Source organism: Doryrhamphus excisus, linkage group LG17 (assembly GCF_037039965.1).
Source record: "Doryrhamphus excisus strain RoL-2023G ecotype Guam linkage group LG17, RoL_Dexc_Guam_v1.1, whole genome shotgun sequence".
Classification (NCBI taxonomy): domain Eukaryota; kingdom Metazoa; phylum Chordata; class Actinopteri; order Syngnathiformes; family Syngnathidae; genus Doryrhamphus; species Doryrhamphus excisus.
The window spans coordinates 2,835,055-2,852,085 of NC_136373.1; the positions used below are offsets into that span (position 1 = coordinate 2,835,055).

The window sequence follows — 17,031 nt, forward strand, 5'->3', positions numbered from 1 at the left end:
AGCCAGCCAAGATCTACTACTTCTTGTTTCCATGTCTTAGTGAGCTAGTAGGATGCTAACAAGGATGTGATTACAATTAGGGCTGGGACAACACATCGTCATCGATGGTTGGAGCGGTATATAATATTTATTATATTTATTCACAATCAGACATCAAACCGAGACACCTGCTCAAATCACAAGGTCACTGACCTTCAGCCTCAAGGACACTTTTGATTCACTTTTCTTCATGTGGGGTGTTCATGTTATGGCAGACATACATGTTGTCCTGTCAGGCGTTCATGTTATTTCCGATGTTATTGTTGTCATCATGTCAGGCGTTCATCTTGTGTCGGACATTCCATGTTATGTCAGACATCCAGAGTCCTCTAGACACTTTCATTACCCAATATAGTAGACATATTAAATTAAAAAATATAAAACAGAAAACCTGTTTTAGACTTTCTAAATATGCTTTTTACATAATTAGAGCCCTGTAGACATTAAATAGCATCCCTATAGTCACCTTTACACCTTCATTCTTTGTTGCCCCCACATTGCACAACTGTTATGTGCAGGATATGAGACTGAGCTAACTAGTTAGCTTACACTGTATTCATTTTAACTTAAGAGAGTGGGGAAGAAGGACAGAGCAAGAACCACTTCCACAAGGGGTGTGAGGTGAACAGACTCTGCATCCAATCAAGTACTTGTGAACCAGTAGCATAAATAGATTTAAATAGTATTTACATGTCAGCACTTTTTTAGCCAGCTTCATCACCTGGTCACATGACCCATCATGAAAAATCCTAAAGATGAGTTGGAAACGTCCTGACAGAACATGTGTACAGTAGGGCTGCACAGACGCGTCGAGGGACATCGGGATTCCTGGGAGAAAAGCCCGCAAACAAAGTCTGGAGGTCATCTCATCAGGTGTGAAGCATCTCCACTTTACTTCCCGGCGCCGCCTCCAGGATTTCACCCACCATGAAGGACTCCTGCAAGGCAGAATCAAACTCCGTGTCAGCACCCCCTGCTGGACAAATACAAGCTTGCTCTGTCCTTACAAAAAGTGAGACACCAACACACACGTCTTTCCCTTTTCTGGGCTACAAAACCCAGCACAGTTTGTTCTTTGTGTGACGTGAAATCATGTCTGGTCTTTCACCTTGTCATAGATGACCTTGACGAGAAGGGAGCAGCTCGGACACGTGGCCACGTCTTCACCGTTTTCCAGCTCCTCCTGTCCACAGCACAGACGCCATGACACACAAGTAAGTATCACCAATACTTGCAAGAGTACTCTTAACTGAACTACTTTGATACCCAGCCATGATAACCTTACTAGTAGGCATCCGTTAAACATGTAGGGACATGCTAGTTTTCTTTAGTGAACACAAGGTAAAAGGCTCTTTTCATAGTAAAAGTTGCCGACCCCTAGTATAGTGTCAAGTGAGGACTAGAAAGGTGTTTGTGAGTTGGATGTATAAATGGTGTTGGAATTGCACTGCTGTTGATGTATCGGTCACAATAAAGTTCTAAAAGAACAACAGACTGAGTGATACTGTGGGGAAGCTAGCATAGCATTTCCCTGCTTCAGTCGGTTGTTATAACAGAGGCCTGGCTTGACATAATGCGCATGCGTTAATTTAAAAAAAAAATAACGAATTACTGCAGTTTACAGCCCTGCTTTAAAGTGACCAAATGTGTTAGCCGATAGCTAGCATGACTCACTTTGCTTATGGCGAATTTGTCTCCACAGGGACATGGAAAGTAATACATTTCCGTGTCTTCGTCGTATTCAAAGTCTTCGATCTCCACTTCGTCGTGAAAAACAGACATTTTGACAAAATAATCCACTCACAGATGACAAAAAGAATAAAAAAAAAAGAACTGAAGAATTTACATGGAGAAACGATTCAATAGTCCTGTCACTGTGGAGCCCACGCTGACCAAAACATGCAGTCGCCACTTGATGACGTCACACACCCCGTGTCACCAATATATGACGAGTTACAAAAAATGCTGCGTTCCTGACTGCTAGGAAAAAATACTATTTGGGATTGAACTGTGCTCGGTACAAAAAATAAGTAAAGTAAATCCTTTGTAAGGAAAAATGTGATGGCTAGTTTTAAAAGCGAATACAAACACGTGTGTCTTAGCAAAAATACAATTACTAAGCCTCTTTAATGGTTGAAGAGCTGAAGTATTCAAGTTCCCAAATAATATGTACAGTTCAAAAATAAGATTAGTCTACTTTCAAATTGAAAATGTATGTTTAAAACGGTGTAGTTCGTGTAGATTTTTTTTTAAACTAATAGTGCAGATAGATTGACTCGTGCCGGTGCAATACACTTTCTGACCATTGGATGGTGCTCGTGCTCTTCAAGGGTTCTTTATGCTTTGTCTCCCTCTACCGACAAACATGGAGGCATCAACAAGTTCTAACTTGTCCATTTAGTTTTTAACATTTCATCAATAATGCGCTCATTTAAAAAATGTTGAATGAATTATTGTATGGTATCTCGACGTGGACACACGTAAACATTGACGCTCTTGTTTTAAACCAAGAGGCACTTCCTGGCTATCCAGGGACATTCAGGAACACCGGACATCCGAACATCAACAGGCACAACAAATAGTAGCAAGTAAAAGTGACAATGTTGGAGGTTTTGCGTGACGGTGGGGGCGTGTGTTGGGGTTGGAAGAGTTTCAGCAAACAGAACCGACGCTGAGCAGAATCGGGGAGATCATGGACCCAAGAACTTTGGTTCTGGAGCTGCTCGGGGTCGCGCTATGTGCTTGCGCATGGTGGTTACTGTTGGCTTGCACGCTCATGTCCGCGTGGCTGACCTTGTCCACGGAGCTGCTTCCGGCGGAGGTGTACGAGCTGGGCCTGTGGGAGACGTGCGTGGTGCAGGTGCACGGCGCGCTCTCGTGCCGGCGCCACGACACTCCGCTTTCGCTGCCGCGTGACATCAAGCTGGCGCGCGCGCTCATTTGCGCCGCGCTGTGCGCCGGACTCGCAGCGCTCTGCCTCGCAGTTCCCGGCTTGCACGTGGTCAAGGTGTGCGACGGACGCGCCAAGAGAGCGATGAAGACATGCGGTGGGGTGGCGAGTCTCGTGTGCGCGGTTCTGGTTCTGGTTCCGGTGTCGTATGTCGCCCACATGACCGCGGTGCGCTTCTTCGACGATTCCCTACCGGAAGTGGTACCGCGATGGGAGTTCGGGGACGCGCTGTTCTGCGGTTGGACTGGGGGTGTGCTGCACTTGATGGCGGGAGTTTTGCTGCTCAGCTCCTGTGCTTCCCTGCGGTGCCTTCACGTCCCGGAGATGCAGCCTGGACAAACCCACATCGGAACCGTTACAAGCAGAACAGAGTACGTCTGAGTCCAAAGAACCTTCTGGAATGAAACATGAATAACCCTGACTTCATCCATTTGGATCAAACATCATTTATTACAGGATTTGATAGATATTGATAAATATATACATAGAGTATACGATGTTATTGTTCATAGATACAATACATATTAGATATATAATCGCACATAGCATCCATTTGTATTTGTAGAATAGAAAACGAAACAAACATGGCCATGTGTTTCTATATGAGACTGCATGGTGGGGAAGTGGACTTTTGTGATGGCCACGCTTTTCCTGCGTGATACAATAGTGTGAGTTTATTGTTCACATCAGTTCCTCTCATCAACAGCCAATCAGCAGCAAGTTCTTCCTCTACAATGACAGCCTTTTCTTGTTAAATGATACATATTTGGAATTACTCTTGTCAAATTGATGCTGAGGGCGGCACGGCGGTCGAATGTTTAGCATGCAGACCTCACAATTAGGAGACCAGGGTTCAATTCCACCCTCGGCCATCTCTGTTTGGAGTTTGCATGTTCTCCCCGTGCATGCGTGGGTTTTCCATTTTCCTCCCACATTCCAAAAACATGCTAGGTTAATTAGCGACTCCAAATTGTCCATAGGTATGAATGTGAGTGTGAATGGTTGTTTGTCTATATGTGCCCTGTGATTGGCTGGCCACCAGTTCAGGGTTGAAGACAGCTCGGATAGGCTCCAGCACCCCCCGTGACCCTCGTGAGGAAAAGCGGTAGAAAATGAATGAAATTGATGCTTATGTTTTTCATTTAATTTTTTTTGCAATGAAATCGTCTAATTGATGCAAGCAGGTCCAAATGAAATGATGGAAAACATCAATATTAACATGCAACATGTTTGGATGACGTACTGTATTCCCAGGTTGGGCTTTTTTTTTTTTTTTTTTTCCAAGTTTTTATGGATCATACTTACAGCCCCCATAGCTTGTTTTTTATTGGCCATTGTAAAAATACAAATAAACTGCACCAAAAGGTATAAATATCAGGAGAAAACATCCAAAAAGATCATAAAAAGAATCATACTACAGGTTATTTACTTAGCGTGTTTACATTTTCAGCCAAAAGTGGCTAATGATTCTTGGTCCTTTTTTCTTATATGTGTGAGTGGGTGGCTCGCGACGTTCCCCCCCATCAGGTGTCCTGTCTTGGATCTCAGTTCCCAGGGTGTCATAGCGATAAAACAGCAGAGAGGAGAACAAACAAACAAACGTCTGTGAATGAAACAATGGAGGGTCAGAGTGTCCCGCTGTAGCAATCTGTTAGAAGTTGTTGTCACAACATGACCTTGGTTAGCCATGTGGGGGAGGGGGTATTGGGGGGTCACGAGTTTTCCCGCTCCAATACGCTAATTCTTAGTCCAACAATACTGTACGTCTTATTGCGTCATGATGATAAGTGTGGACACACCCTTAGTGTCCACCAAAGACGCGACCTAACCTCGAAGTCCGACCCCGACACCCACTCATGGCGCCGCATCTTCCAACTCTGAGCCACTCAGTCGCTTATAAAAGTGGCGCCAGGACTGCACCGTCTTTCCAGACCAGATCCAAAACCCCGATGCGATCCCAACAACCATGGTCATCAGGTACTTGATCATGAACACGGTCAAGTTCGGCGTTGACGGAGGAAAGTTTTGGGAAGGACACGGAATGGAGAGTTTCTTACATGTCAACAATCGCCACGTGTATTCCCAGCGTGGTCGGAATGTCTGCTCGTAGAAGATGCAGGCCAGCACGATGGCGGCGGGAAGTACGGACAGAACGGCGAACACACCGAGCCGCATCATCAGCTTCTCCAGTTTCTCGGTCTCGGTACCGCCCAATGTGACAATGGAGCGAATGCGAACAAGCGAGATGAAGCCGGCCACCAGGAAGGAAGTACCGGCAAGAAGGTAGATCAAAAGCGGCGCCACCACGAAGCCCCGCAGAGCGCCAACATTGTACACGCCTACGTAGCACAGACCGGTGAGAAGATCACCTTCAACTTGTCCCATCGCCAAGATGGCGAGGGTCTTCAAAGCCGGCACGATCCACGCCACCAGGTGGAAGTGTCTGGAATTGGCCTCAATGGCTTCGTGACCCCACTTCATCCCCGCCGCCAGGAACCAGCAGAACGCCAAAACGACCCACCAGACGGCACTGGCCATGCTGAAGAAGTAGACCACCACGAAAAGAACGATGCAGGCCTCGTTCTTGGTACCCTGAACCACCATCTTCCAACCGTTTGCTTTCATCTTGTCCACGCAGATGACTTTATCCTCCAACAGGAAGCCGGTGACGTGCGCCAGCGCCACCAGGAAGTAGCAACCAGAGAGAAAAACCACAGGTTTCTCCGGGTAGCGAAAGCGCTGAGCGTCTATGGCGTACGTCAGGATGGTGACAAAAGTGCTGACGCAGCATAAAAAAGCCCAACAGACAACCCAGAACCGTCCAAACTTGATCTCCTCTTCTGTGAAGTACATGAGTCCACCAGGCGTGGAGACCTCGCAGGGGGCACCGCAGTCCTTAGCACCAAGAAAGTGGTACCCCAGGTAAGCCGGCACCTCCAGCTGTGACGGGCAGAAGAAAGATGGGTTCCTGAACGGTTCTGGGAGTTCTGGGACAGGATCCGTCACAGGATCGCTGCTCTCTGAGGAGTTCTGACCCACGCAGATCTCTCCGGCACCGTGGACAGGGAAGTTCTCGCAGCGCAGCTTCTCGGGCCACTGGAAGCCAAATTTATTCATGAGTGCCTCACAGCCCTGCCGAGCCCGGTCACACAGAGTCCTGCAGGGTGGGATGGCCTGGTCTAGAACTGTACACACGGGTGCGTACATGGAACACAGGAAGAACTGGAGGTCTGCTGAGCACTGGACTTTGACGAGTGGGTAGAACTGGTGGACCTCAAGCCCGGCGTCTTCTTGGTTGGTGTGGCCCAGCAGGTTGGGCATGATGGTCTGGTTGTAGGCCATGTCGGTGCACAGTGGGATGGAGATGGTCTGGCAAAATCCATGTTCTGGGATAGAAAATCCCGGCTGTTGCTGGGCAAAGCACGGCAGAAAGAACAGAGGTAGAACGTGGTAACTCAACCACCACGACCAGGTCCCCCCTGTTGCCATCATGGTCCACTTTACCCCGAGGAGCGAAATGGACGCAAACCGTTCCGGCATCTCCAACACATCTACGGAACTCATCTGTAGACCTTCATATCCTCCCTGAGTTGGAAGGTCTTCTTTGCCAGGGTGGGCTGGAACCAATCAGATGCTCTCTTGACACTGATTGGCTCAGGGGGCGGGGCCACATGCAGTCATTGACAGATGAAAAGAAAAGTCTGGAATGCTAAGAAGAACATCCACCATGGAGATGAAGAAGGAGACGAGGTGCTAACCCACAGAACAATTCCCACTTAGACCTTTTTGACTCCCTTTTCCGTTGGTAAAGATGGCGTACAACCTCAAAGGAAAATAACTAACTACGTATGTACCAGCAATTACCATACTTTAGTTAGAGTAGGTTCTGGTTTGAGTTGGTTTGGGTTACAGTTGGGACTGGGTTATAGTTTGGTCTGGGTTAGAATAGGTTTGAATTAGAATAGGTTTTGGTTAGAGTCGGTGTGGGTTAGAGTAGGTTTGGGTTAGAGTCGGTTTGGGTTAGAGTCGGTTTGGGTTAGAGTTGGGTCTGGGTTAGAATAGGTTTGGGTTAGAGTAGGTTTGAATTAGAATAGGTTTTGGTTAGAGTCGGTTTGGGTTAGAGTCTTTTTGGGTTGGAGTTGGTTTGAATTAGAAATAGGTTTTGGTTAGAGTAGGTTTGGGTTACAGTCGAGTCTGGGTTAGAGTTTGGTCTGGGTTAGAGTAGGTTTGAATTAGAATAGGTTTTGGTTAGAGTAGATGTGGGTTAGAGTCGCTTTGGGTTGGATTAGATTAGATTCAACTTTATTGTTATTGCTCATGTCACTGGTACAGGGCAACAAAATGCAGTTAGAGTTGGGTCTGGGTTAGAATAGGTTTTGGTTAGAGTAGGTTTAGGTTAAAGTAGCTTTGGGTTAGAGTTGGGTCTGGGTTAGAATAGGTTTGGGTTAGAATAGGTTTTGGTTAGAGTCGGCGTGGGTTAGAGTAGGTTTGGGTTAGAGTCGGTTTGAATTAGAGTAGGTGTGGGTTAGAGTAGATGTGGGTTAGAGTCGCTTTGGGTTAGATTAGATTAGATTCAACTTTATTGTTATTGCTCATGTCACTGGTACAGGGCAACAAAATGCAGTTAGAGTTGGGTCTGGGTTAGAATAGGTTTGGGTTAGAGTAGGTTTGAATTAGAATAGGTTTTGGTTAGAGTAGGTTTGAATTAGAATAGTTTTAGAATCAGTAGAATTAGTTTTGGTTACAGTAGGTGTGGGTTAGAGTCGGTTTGATTTAGAATAGGTTTTGGTTAGAGTTGAGTCTGGGTTAGAGTAGCTTTGGTTTAGAGTGGGAGCTTCTGCAAGGGATTCAGACACTAACCAAGCTTCCACAGTCCAGTATTTCCAAAACACTTACCATGCTAATTCTAATGATGCTAAATACTTATGATGGGCTCATTCCTTTTCTCATCCTATTCATTTATTGGAAAAATAACTAGTAACTGGAACTACTGACTACTGACATGAAATTTATGAAATATGAAATAACTGCCACTTAGTGAGGGGTGTACTGTTACTATTACTACGACTTTTACTATGAATTCTTTGCTACTTTTACTGACCCCAATAACACACACACACACACACACACACACACACACACACACGTCATCCTTGACTTCTGGTTTGACTTTGAAAGATGAAAAGAAATCATCACTTTCTTTCAACTTGGATTATTTGCATGCCATTAGCAATAAGAAGCATATCAAAATAAGACGCTTGTCACAAGACTAATGTTTATTTATGTCAAATAGTAGGAGAAAAACAAACAAGCAGTTAATATTCACACAAAAGATTTTTGCTTTTATCTTGATGCCGCCGGCTGTCAATCAAATGATGACATTCTCATCCAGCCGTTGGGGGAAAAGATGCTTTTTCATGGAAACATATTTCTTTGACATTGCCGACAAGTTTACCAGCAACAAAAACAAACTCGTCCTCCGTAGCGTCAACACAAAGCGGCATATGTGGCGTGTAAATAAAGAAAGCTTTAAAAAAAAAATAGCACGGAATAACACGCTGGCTGCTAATATAGCATGTCCAGCTAATTAGCTTGCACTAGCAGAGATTTTTGTCTTTTTGATCTTTTCCAATTGAACATAAAAATTATATTTCTTGCCAGGCACGTGTGGTGAGGTTCATATCTGGTGAGGCTCTGATTCATTTGGAGTTTTATTAACTCCTTTTGGAGCAACAAACAACAGCACTAATCTTATTTTCTGTTATTATGATGTTTAAAAAATGTGACTAGAAGGTGGTAAACAGGTTTATTATGCTTAATATGTCGTATTTTATCTTATGATGTCTACTATATTGGGTCATAGAAGTGTAAAGGTTACTATAGGGGTGTTATATTATGTCTAGAGGGCTCTAATGATGTTAAGAAATGTATTTAGAAGGTGGTAAACAGGTTTATTACGCCTAATATGTCTTGTTTTCTCTTATGATGTCTACTATATTGGTAATAGGAGTGTAAAGGTGACTATAGGGGTGTTATATCATGTCTAGAGGGCTCTAATGATGTTAAGAAATGTATTTAGAAGGTGGTAAACAGGTTTATTACGCCTAATATGTCTTGTTTTCTCTTATGATGTCTACTATATTGGTAATAGGAGTGTAAAGGTGACTATAGGGGTGTTATATCATGTCTAGAGGGCTCTAATGATGTTTAAAAGTGTATTGAGAAGGTGGTAAACAGCTTTATTATGCCTAATATATCGTATTTTCTCTTATGATGTCTACTATATTGGGTCATAGAAGTGTAAAGGTTACTATAGGGGTGTTATATCATGTCTAGAAAGCTCTAATGATGTTTAAAAGTCTATTGAGAAGGTGGTAAACAGGTTTATTATGCCTAATATGTCGTGTTTTATCTTATGATGTCTTCTTTTATTGGGTCATAGAAGTGTAAAGGTGACTATAGGGGTGTTATATTATGTCTAGAGGGCTCTAATTATGTTAAAAAGTGTATTTAGAAAGTGGTAAACAGGTTTATTATGCCTAATATGTCGTATTTTCTCTTATGATGTCTACTATATCGGGTCTTTGAAGTGTAAAGGTGACTATAGGGGTGTTATATCATGCCTAGAGGGCTCTAATGATGTTAAAAAGTGTATTTAGAAGGTGGTAAATGGTAATCTGACGCTATCAGACGCTAACAGATGCTAGCTGATGCTAACAGCTGCTAAATGATGCTATCAGGTGCTCACTGATGCTATCAAATGCTAACAGCTGCTAACAGACGCCAAGTGATGCTCACAAATGCTAAGAGACGCTAAGAGGGACTGACGACTTTCCCTCTGAGCGCAGAAGAAGTCTGTTGGAGTTGATGGTGTCACCAGAACTTGGCGGTCGATAGCAGTGAAGGTCTGACTCTAGGCCTGCTGGGGTTGAAGGTGTCACGCATCTCAGTCTCCAGGTAGACACCGGGCACCTTGAAGATGGAGACGGCTGCAAAGGCACATGAAGGTGACTCGGAATGTGAAATGAGCAGCACGTCCACGACGGGATTGGCTCTTACTGTCCCTCAGGTGCATGACGGGCTGCGGCAGCACGCTAAAGTACGGGTGGTGCAGGGCGTCCGCCGCTGACATCCGGTCCGCGGGCGCCAACATCAGCATCTTCTGGACAAGATCTTCGGTTTTATATGGAAGTTGGTTTAACCTGATGCAGAGATAATAACTTTATTGATAGCATGACTTAAACACTTTAGCATCCGCCTTCTCCTTTTCTCACCTTTTCCAGACGCAGCGAATCGGCTTGGACTCGGATGGAAGAGACCAGTCTGGAACAAAAAGGACCACAACATGACCTCCTCATTCATGCTGTCATGTGACATGTCAATCATGATGGCACCTCCTGTACAGGCGGGTCTGACCTGGTTGATAATTGGGGAGTCGGGTCAGTCCAGGCCAGTTGTCCTCTGACGGGACGCCAAGAACCTGCAGGGTCAGGCCATGAGTGATATGTGGGGGGGCTTGGTAGCTTCTGAGTTTCGGAGATAATGGTACCAACCGTCCAGATTTTCCGCAGCTGGTCAAACACATCAGTGAGTCCGGGGAATGCCGGCGCCCCCTGCAGCATCTCCACAAAGATGCACCCGGCTCCCCTGACACACATCGAAATGATATCAAGCTCAACTCGGTTGGTGGTCCACGTCCCACCTGAAGCACACGTACCAGATGTCCAGAGCTGTGGAATAATCTGTAGAACCCAGCAGGACATCCGGGGGCCGGTACCATAGCGTAACTACATCTGATGAGAAACTCTGACAGGGGACAGACTTGGAGCGGGCCAGACCTGCATGAAGAATCCGTTAGAATCCGTCAACGCGGCAATATGCACGGCCCGCATGAAGGAACCTACCAAAATCAGCCAGTTTGAGTTCTCCCAAGTAGCTGATGAGCAAGTTCTGAGGCTTCAGGTCGCGGTGGAGGATCTGGCGACCGTGGATGAAGGTGAGGCCCCGCAACAGCTGGAACATGAAGATCTACAAGGAAAGGATGTTCTGTACTTGACAGTTCCTCACTTTATGTACGCGTTCCATTCCGACGTCGGCGGCCATGACACCTTAATGACAGCTACGTGAAGCACAACGTACATGGAGGCCATACCACCTTCTTCCTCCTACGTATCCTACGGCCTAGTTCCTTCTTTGTATCTTACCTCCTACACTCTAAAACCTGGTAAGTTCAAAAATTATGTTTTAACAGATTACATAATAATATTTTGTAATATTTTCAAACGTTTTAAGTTTACACAAAACAAAAATTAATGATGTTAAGAAGTGTATTTAGAAGGTAGTAAACAGGTTTATTATGCCTAATATGTTGTATTTTCTTTTATAATGTCTACTATATTGGGTCTTTGAAGTTTAAAGGTGACTATAGGGGTGTTATATCATGGTTAGAGGTCTCTAATGATGTTAAAAAGTGTATTGAGAAGGTAGTAAACAGGTTTATTATGCCTAATATGTCTTATTATCTCTTATAATGTCTAATATATAGGTTAATGGGAGTGTAATGGTGGCTATAGGGGTGTTATATAATGTCTAGAGGTCTCTAATGATGTTAAAAAGTGTATTTAGAAGGTAGTAAACAGGTTTATTATGCCTAATATGTCTTATTATCGTTTATAATGTCTAATATATAGGTTAATGGGAGTGTAATGGTGGCTATAGGGGTGTTATATAATGTCTAGAGGTCTCTAATGATGTTAAAAAGTGTATTTACAAGGTGGTAAACAGGTTTATTATGCCTAATATGTTGTATTTTCTTTTATGATGTCTACTATATCGGGTCTTTGAAGTGTAAAGGTGAATATAGGGGTGTTATATAATGTTTGGAAGGCTCTAATGATGTTAAAAAGTGTATTTAGAAGGTGGTAAACAGGTTTATTATGCCTAATATGTCGTATTTTCTCTTAGGATGTCTACTGTATTGGGTCTTTGAAGTGTAAAGGTGACTATAGGGGTGTTATATAATATTAGAGGGCTCTAATGATGTTAAAAAGTGTATTTAGAAGATGGTAAATGGTAATCTGATGCTATCAGAGGCTAACAGATGCTAGCTGATGCTAACAGCTGCTAAATGATGCTATCAGGTTCTCACTGATGCTGATGAAATTTTCTCTTGGCTTAAATTGTCTCGATGTTATCTTATAAATATTGATTTCATACGACTCATATTTAGGGAGTAATTGACTCAAAATTTTCAGTATTTTTCAAGTCATAATGTCGGAAATACACTAAAATTGTGATTGTTAGTAGGAAGAATACTCCTATATATCCTACTACCTAGTTTCTTTTTTGTATCTTACCTCCTATGTATTCTTCCTCCAACACATCCTATGTCCTACCACCTATTTCCTTCTTTGTATCTTACCTCCTAAGTATTCTTCCGTAGGTATTCTTAGGTATTGGGTGAGGACTCGTACCCGTACGTTGTGAGAGTGCAGACCGCCCGGATGCTGGTTCATGTACTGGGCCAGGTCCGTCTGCTGCAGCGACACAACACCTCAACATGAACCGATCCATCCATCTCAGAGTCATGTGACCTGCCGCCGCTGTGACCACCTTACGTATGTCTCACCACGTATTCGAAGACGAAGGTGAGCGAGTCTCGAGTGTGGATGATGTCGTGGAGGAGGACGATGTTGGCATGTTTCAGGCCTTTGAGCAGAGACGCTACACACACACACATAAAACAGAAAACATGGTTTAGCCCAAAATAGGAGTTCAAATGTCCTAAAATGTCCCAAAAACCTTCTCTGATGGCGGTGAACGGCACCCCCTCCTCCGTCTTTGTCTCAATCACTTTCAGCGCCACCAGCTGCCCGTTAATCCTGGATACAAATTCATCATCATCATCATCTTGTCTTGATGACATCATACACCATGTGACGTGTGACCTGCTGATGCCTTTGTAAACGGACGCGTATGAGCCTTCACCGAGTTTCTCCAGACTCACGTAAGAGTTGGCTGTTCCGAACTGGAGCTGTGCTTTCTGACCACACACACACACACACACACACACACACAGCATGGTCGCATCAAGAGGTTAGCAGAGGTGGCATCAAGTGTAGGATGGTGTAACAGCCAAACCCAGACGGAGAGATCCTGGCAGCTCTTCCTGCTCCACGGGTCGCTGTTACTACGCCCTCGCTGCACCCGAAGGCGTCGCATCTGCAGCGTGTGGAACCAGTGGGGATCCCTGCCAGGAACATCCTGGTCCAACTGGGCCCGGCGGACACAAAACAATCCATGATTCATCAATGAACTCGGGTCGGCCATCCTTTAGATAACTATAGGGGTGTTATGTCATGTCTAGAGGGCTCTAATGATGTTAAAAAGTGTATTTAGAAGGTGGTAAACAGGTTTATTATGCCTAATATGTCTCATTTTCTCTTATGATGTCTACTACATTGGGTAATATGAGTGTAAAGGTGACTATAGGGGTGTTATATCATGTCCAGAGGGCTCTAATGATGTTAAAAAGTGTATTTAGAAGGTGGTAAACAGGTTTATTATGCCTAATATGTCTCATTTTCTCTTATGATGTCTACTATATTGGATGATAGGAGTGTAAAGGTGACTATAGGGGTGTTATGTCATGTCCAGGGGGCTTTAATGATGTTTAAAAGTGTATTTAGAAGGTGGTAAACAGCTTCATTATGCCTAAAATGTCTTATTTTCTCTTATGATGTCTACTATATTGGCTAATAGAATTATAAAGGTGACTATAGGGGTGTTATGTCATGTCTTGAGGGCTCTAATTATGTTGAGTGTATTTCGAAGGTGGTAAACAGGTTTATTATGCCTAATATGTCTCATTTTCTCTTATGATGTCTACTACATTGGCTAATAGAAGTATAAAGGTGACTATAGGGGTGTTATGTCATGTCTAGAGGGCTCTAATTACGTTAAAAGGTGTATTTAGTAGGTGGTAAACAGGTTTATTATGCCTAATATGTCTCATGTTCTCTTATGGTGTCTACTATATTGGGTGATAGGAGTGTAATAGTGACTATAGGGGTGTTATGTCGTGTCCAGAGGGCTCTAATGATGTTAAAAAGTGTATTTAGAAGGTGGTAAACAGGTTTATTATGCCTAATACGTCTAATTTTCTCTTATGATGTCTACTATATTGGGTGATAGGAGTGTAAAGGTGACTATAGGGGTGTTATGTCATGTCCAGGGGACTCTAATGATGTTAAAAAGTGTATTTAGTAGGTGGTAAACAGGTTTATTATGCCTAATATGTCTTATTTTCTCTTATGATGTCTACTATATTGGCTAATAGGAGTGTAAAGGTGACTATAGGGGTGTTATGTCATCTCTCGAGGGCTTTAATCATGTAAAAGAAACATTCAGAAGTAGTTTTATTTTTAAGCATCATTTGTATCTCTATGAATTCTTTTGAATGAATGAAAAAGTCTCAATATAGTTAAATTATGTAATTGTAAAAAAGAAGTTATAAGTTATGTGAGTGACGAATGGAAGTAAAGTATTGTTAAATAATAATGTAAAAGTAGCTAGAATAGAGGAGGGACATGTTGCTGAAGTTTCTCCAAGTGTACAAGTTGCATTTTTTAGTGAAGTTAGCGACCTGAGCAGCCGGAAGAGATGAAGAACTTCGGCTCTTCTTGACGACGCTCTCCTCCATCCTCAGCCCTTCCATTTCTTCCTCTTCCTTGTTTGTTTCTCTCGCCTCGTCGCCATCGCCACAGCAGCACCTCCTCATCCAACGGAACAAGTCCTCCATCACCGTTTCTTCTTCTTCTTCTTCTTCTGCTGCTGCTCATATGACCGCCGTGCTGTCTGGAGAAGAGCAAACATGGTCCCATGACCGGTCCTGCACCCTCCATCTCCCCCAGCAAGACAACAACAGTGTCATTCAACGTGTGGCACATCACTGCCCCCCAGTGGCCACGGTCAGAAACGATCTCAGCTTTCACGTCAATAATACTTGAAACTCAACTTTAAACATGAACCGACAATAAGACTTCACATGGGTTTAAATGTGTACTATGTAGCTTTAAGTAAGTAAATAAACACAACCAGTCTTTAAGTGATAGAAATATTAAGTGCTGGTCATGTGACAGTCATGTGACCCACGATATGAACGCTTGTTTGTTTTGTTTTTTTTTTTTACCACGAAAGCGTATTTTTTCAATCCATGTAATAATAGCAATGCTCTTATTGAGTCTCAGATATTGCAGTTTAACTCTTGTTAAGATATTTCTTCAGTGATTTAATAGAAAACAAGCTAGCTAGCTTTTAGCATTCATCCATAAGAAGCAATTGTGTCCCCAAAATGGCAGCAGGTAAGCTAGCTCATATTCTTTTTAATATGAGACGTTATGATGTAACAATAGTAATATTCTTATAGAGTGTCAAATATCCAAGTCTTGTTAAGAGTTAGACCTCCTGGCCTAGTGGTTAGCATTTAGGCCACACAGTCAAGAGATATATTTGTTCAGTGATTTAGCATTTATGCTTAATAAGAAGCCATGGTGTGTCCCCAAAATGGCGGCAGGTAAGCTAGCTCATATTCTTTTTAATATGAGACATTATGATGTAACAATAGTAATATTCTTATAGAGTGTCAAATATCCAAGTCTTGTTAAGACTTAGACCTCCTGGCCGAGTGGTTAGCATGGAGGCCACACAGTCAATAGATATATTTGTTTAGTGATTTAGCATTTATGCTTAATAAGAAGCCATGGTGTGTCCCCAAAATGGCGGCAGGTAAGCTAGCTCATATTCTTTTTACTATGCGAGCTCATGATGTAACAATAGTAATATTCTTATAGAGTGTCAAATATCCAAGTCTTGTTAAGACTTAGACCTCCTGGCCGAGTGGTTAGCATTTAGGCCACACAGTCAGGAGATATTTGTTCAGTGATTTAGCATTCATGCTTAATAAGAAGCCATGGTGTGTCCCCAAAATGGCGGCAGGTAAGCTAGCTCATTTCCAACATGGATGGTTCACAGCTGCAGTGTAAAGAAGCCATTTTTTTTACTTTCAGCATGCAATTAGATCTCCACATAAAGTTGCTATGACTTTTTTTAGTTTCTTTTAAGGGAGAAGGGGAGTGTTATTGCAGATGGACCTACTTCATGCGTTACAACACTGATTTTTTTTATTGCAAATGTTGATGTGGAACGAGTCGTATACTCCCAGAGAAGAATGTATTCCAAACCGACCAATCGCAGCCTTTAAATTTTTTACAGACAGAAGGAGGGTTTTCAGGGTAGATTTATTTTTCACAGACAGTACTCCTAACTGAAACCAAGAAAAGGCGTACCTGGGGGGGTGGTATGTGCCCCCCAGGCGAGGCACGGGAATACAATAAATGAGCAGTTTGGTGTTTTTGTTTGCAAGACTTTATGAATATTTCTGAATATACTATTAGTACTATTCTACTGTATTCTGTGCGTCTTTGTTGAGGAGCCTGACCAGCAGCGGCCTCTGCTTGGTGGCGCCCCAGCTCTGTGTGACGCCGCCGTAGCGTTTGCTAGCAAGCGGGACGCTCCAGCGGAAGTGCTTCATCTTGTAGGAACCGTCTTTCTTCTGGGCCATGTCCAAGAGCTGCTCCTCTGTCACCTCCTCATCTGCTCCTTTCAGGAGCCCATTGCTTAAATCTCGCCTCATCTCTGCAGGAAACATTTCTGATGAGTCCTTGGCCCCGCTGGAGATGTATGCTGTGATGGGGCGGCGTTTTCGGCCAACAGGCTTCCCCCAGCGGAAGTGCTCCATAGAGTAGGAGCGTTTAGCAACCGGGGAGGAAGAGGTGTCCGGCAGGAGAGGAGGCTGGAGTTGGGCGTCATGATAATCTATCATCGTTACACGTCTTATATTTATGTTGTAAATGTCTTATTCGGTTATACGTCTTATATTTATGTTGTAAATGTCTTATTAGGTTACATGTCTTATATTGATGTTGTAAATGTCTTATTAGGTTACACGTCTTATATTGATGTTGTAAATGTCTTTTTAGGTT

The 17,031-nt window shown here is 43.4% G+C and overlaps 4 protein-coding genes and 1 long non-coding RNA gene across 7 annotated transcripts; 2 read left to right on the forward strand and 3 right to left on the reverse strand.

Moving 5' to 3' along the window:
* Positions 1 to 47: 47 nt before the first annotated feature.
* Positions 48 to 1,956, reverse strand: dph3 (diphthamide biosynthesis 3). Its single transcript, XM_058086001.2, has 3 exons — positions 1,714 to 1,956; positions 1,148 to 1,222; positions 48 to 977 (listed from the first exon to the last, which is right to left on the reverse strand). Exons 1-3 carry the CDS (start codon positions 1,819 to 1,821, stop codon positions 909 to 911), a joined length of 252 nt encoding a protein of 83 aa, XP_057941984.2. The 5' UTR covers positions 1,822 to 1,956; the 3' UTR covers positions 48 to 908.
* On the forward strand, positions 1,129 to 16,890 carry LOC131137736 (uncharacterized). Of its 2 annotated transcripts, XR_013630083.1 has the most exons (6): positions 1,129 to 1,253; positions 10,273 to 11,213; positions 12,432 to 12,636; positions 12,849 to 12,995; positions 14,755 to 15,066; positions 16,691 to 16,890. It is a non-coding gene; the product is annotated as an uncharacterized LOC131137736 (long non-coding RNA). The 2 variants fall into 2 exon arrangements; XR_013630082.1 differs by lacking the exons at positions 14,755 to 15,066; positions 16,691 to 16,890 and having other exon boundaries at positions 12,849 to 14,546.
* LOC131137720 (claudin-22-like) lies at positions 2,548 to 3,400 on the forward strand. Its single transcript, XM_058085976.2, has one exon. It carries the CDS (start codon positions 2,732 to 2,734, stop codon positions 3,368 to 3,370), a length of 639 nt encoding a protein of 212 aa, XP_057941959.2. The 5' UTR covers positions 2,548 to 2,731; the 3' UTR covers positions 3,371 to 3,400.
* On the reverse strand, positions 4,844 to 6,478 carry LOC131136819 (frizzled-7-A-like). The gene has a single exon (XM_058084081.2). The coding sequence runs from the start codon at positions 6,476 to 6,478 to the stop codon at positions 4,844 to 4,846; it is 1,635 nt and encodes a 544-aa protein (XP_057940064.2).
* On the reverse strand, positions 8,258 to 14,907 carry cdk15 (cyclin-dependent kinase 15). 2 transcript variants are annotated; one of them, XM_058085909.2, is made up of 13 exons: positions 14,634 to 14,907; positions 13,130 to 13,261; positions 12,937 to 13,031; positions 12,791 to 12,870; positions 12,618 to 12,712; positions 12,463 to 12,525; positions 10,894 to 11,017; positions 10,707 to 10,827; positions 10,543 to 10,636; positions 10,406 to 10,469; positions 10,264 to 10,312; positions 10,049 to 10,191; positions 8,258 to 9,978 (listed from the first exon to the last, which is right to left on the reverse strand). In XM_058085909.2, exons 1-13 carry the CDS (start codon positions 14,787 to 14,789, stop codon positions 9,863 to 9,865), a joined length of 1,332 nt encoding a protein of 443 aa, XP_057941892.2. In that variant the 5' UTR covers positions 14,790 to 14,907; the 3' UTR covers positions 8,258 to 9,862. The 2 variants fall into 2 exon arrangements, with proteins under 2 accessions (XP_057941892.2, XP_078653722.1); XM_078797596.1 differs by having other exon boundaries at positions 12,791 to 13,031.
* Positions 16,891 to 17,031: the final 141 nt, after the last annotated feature.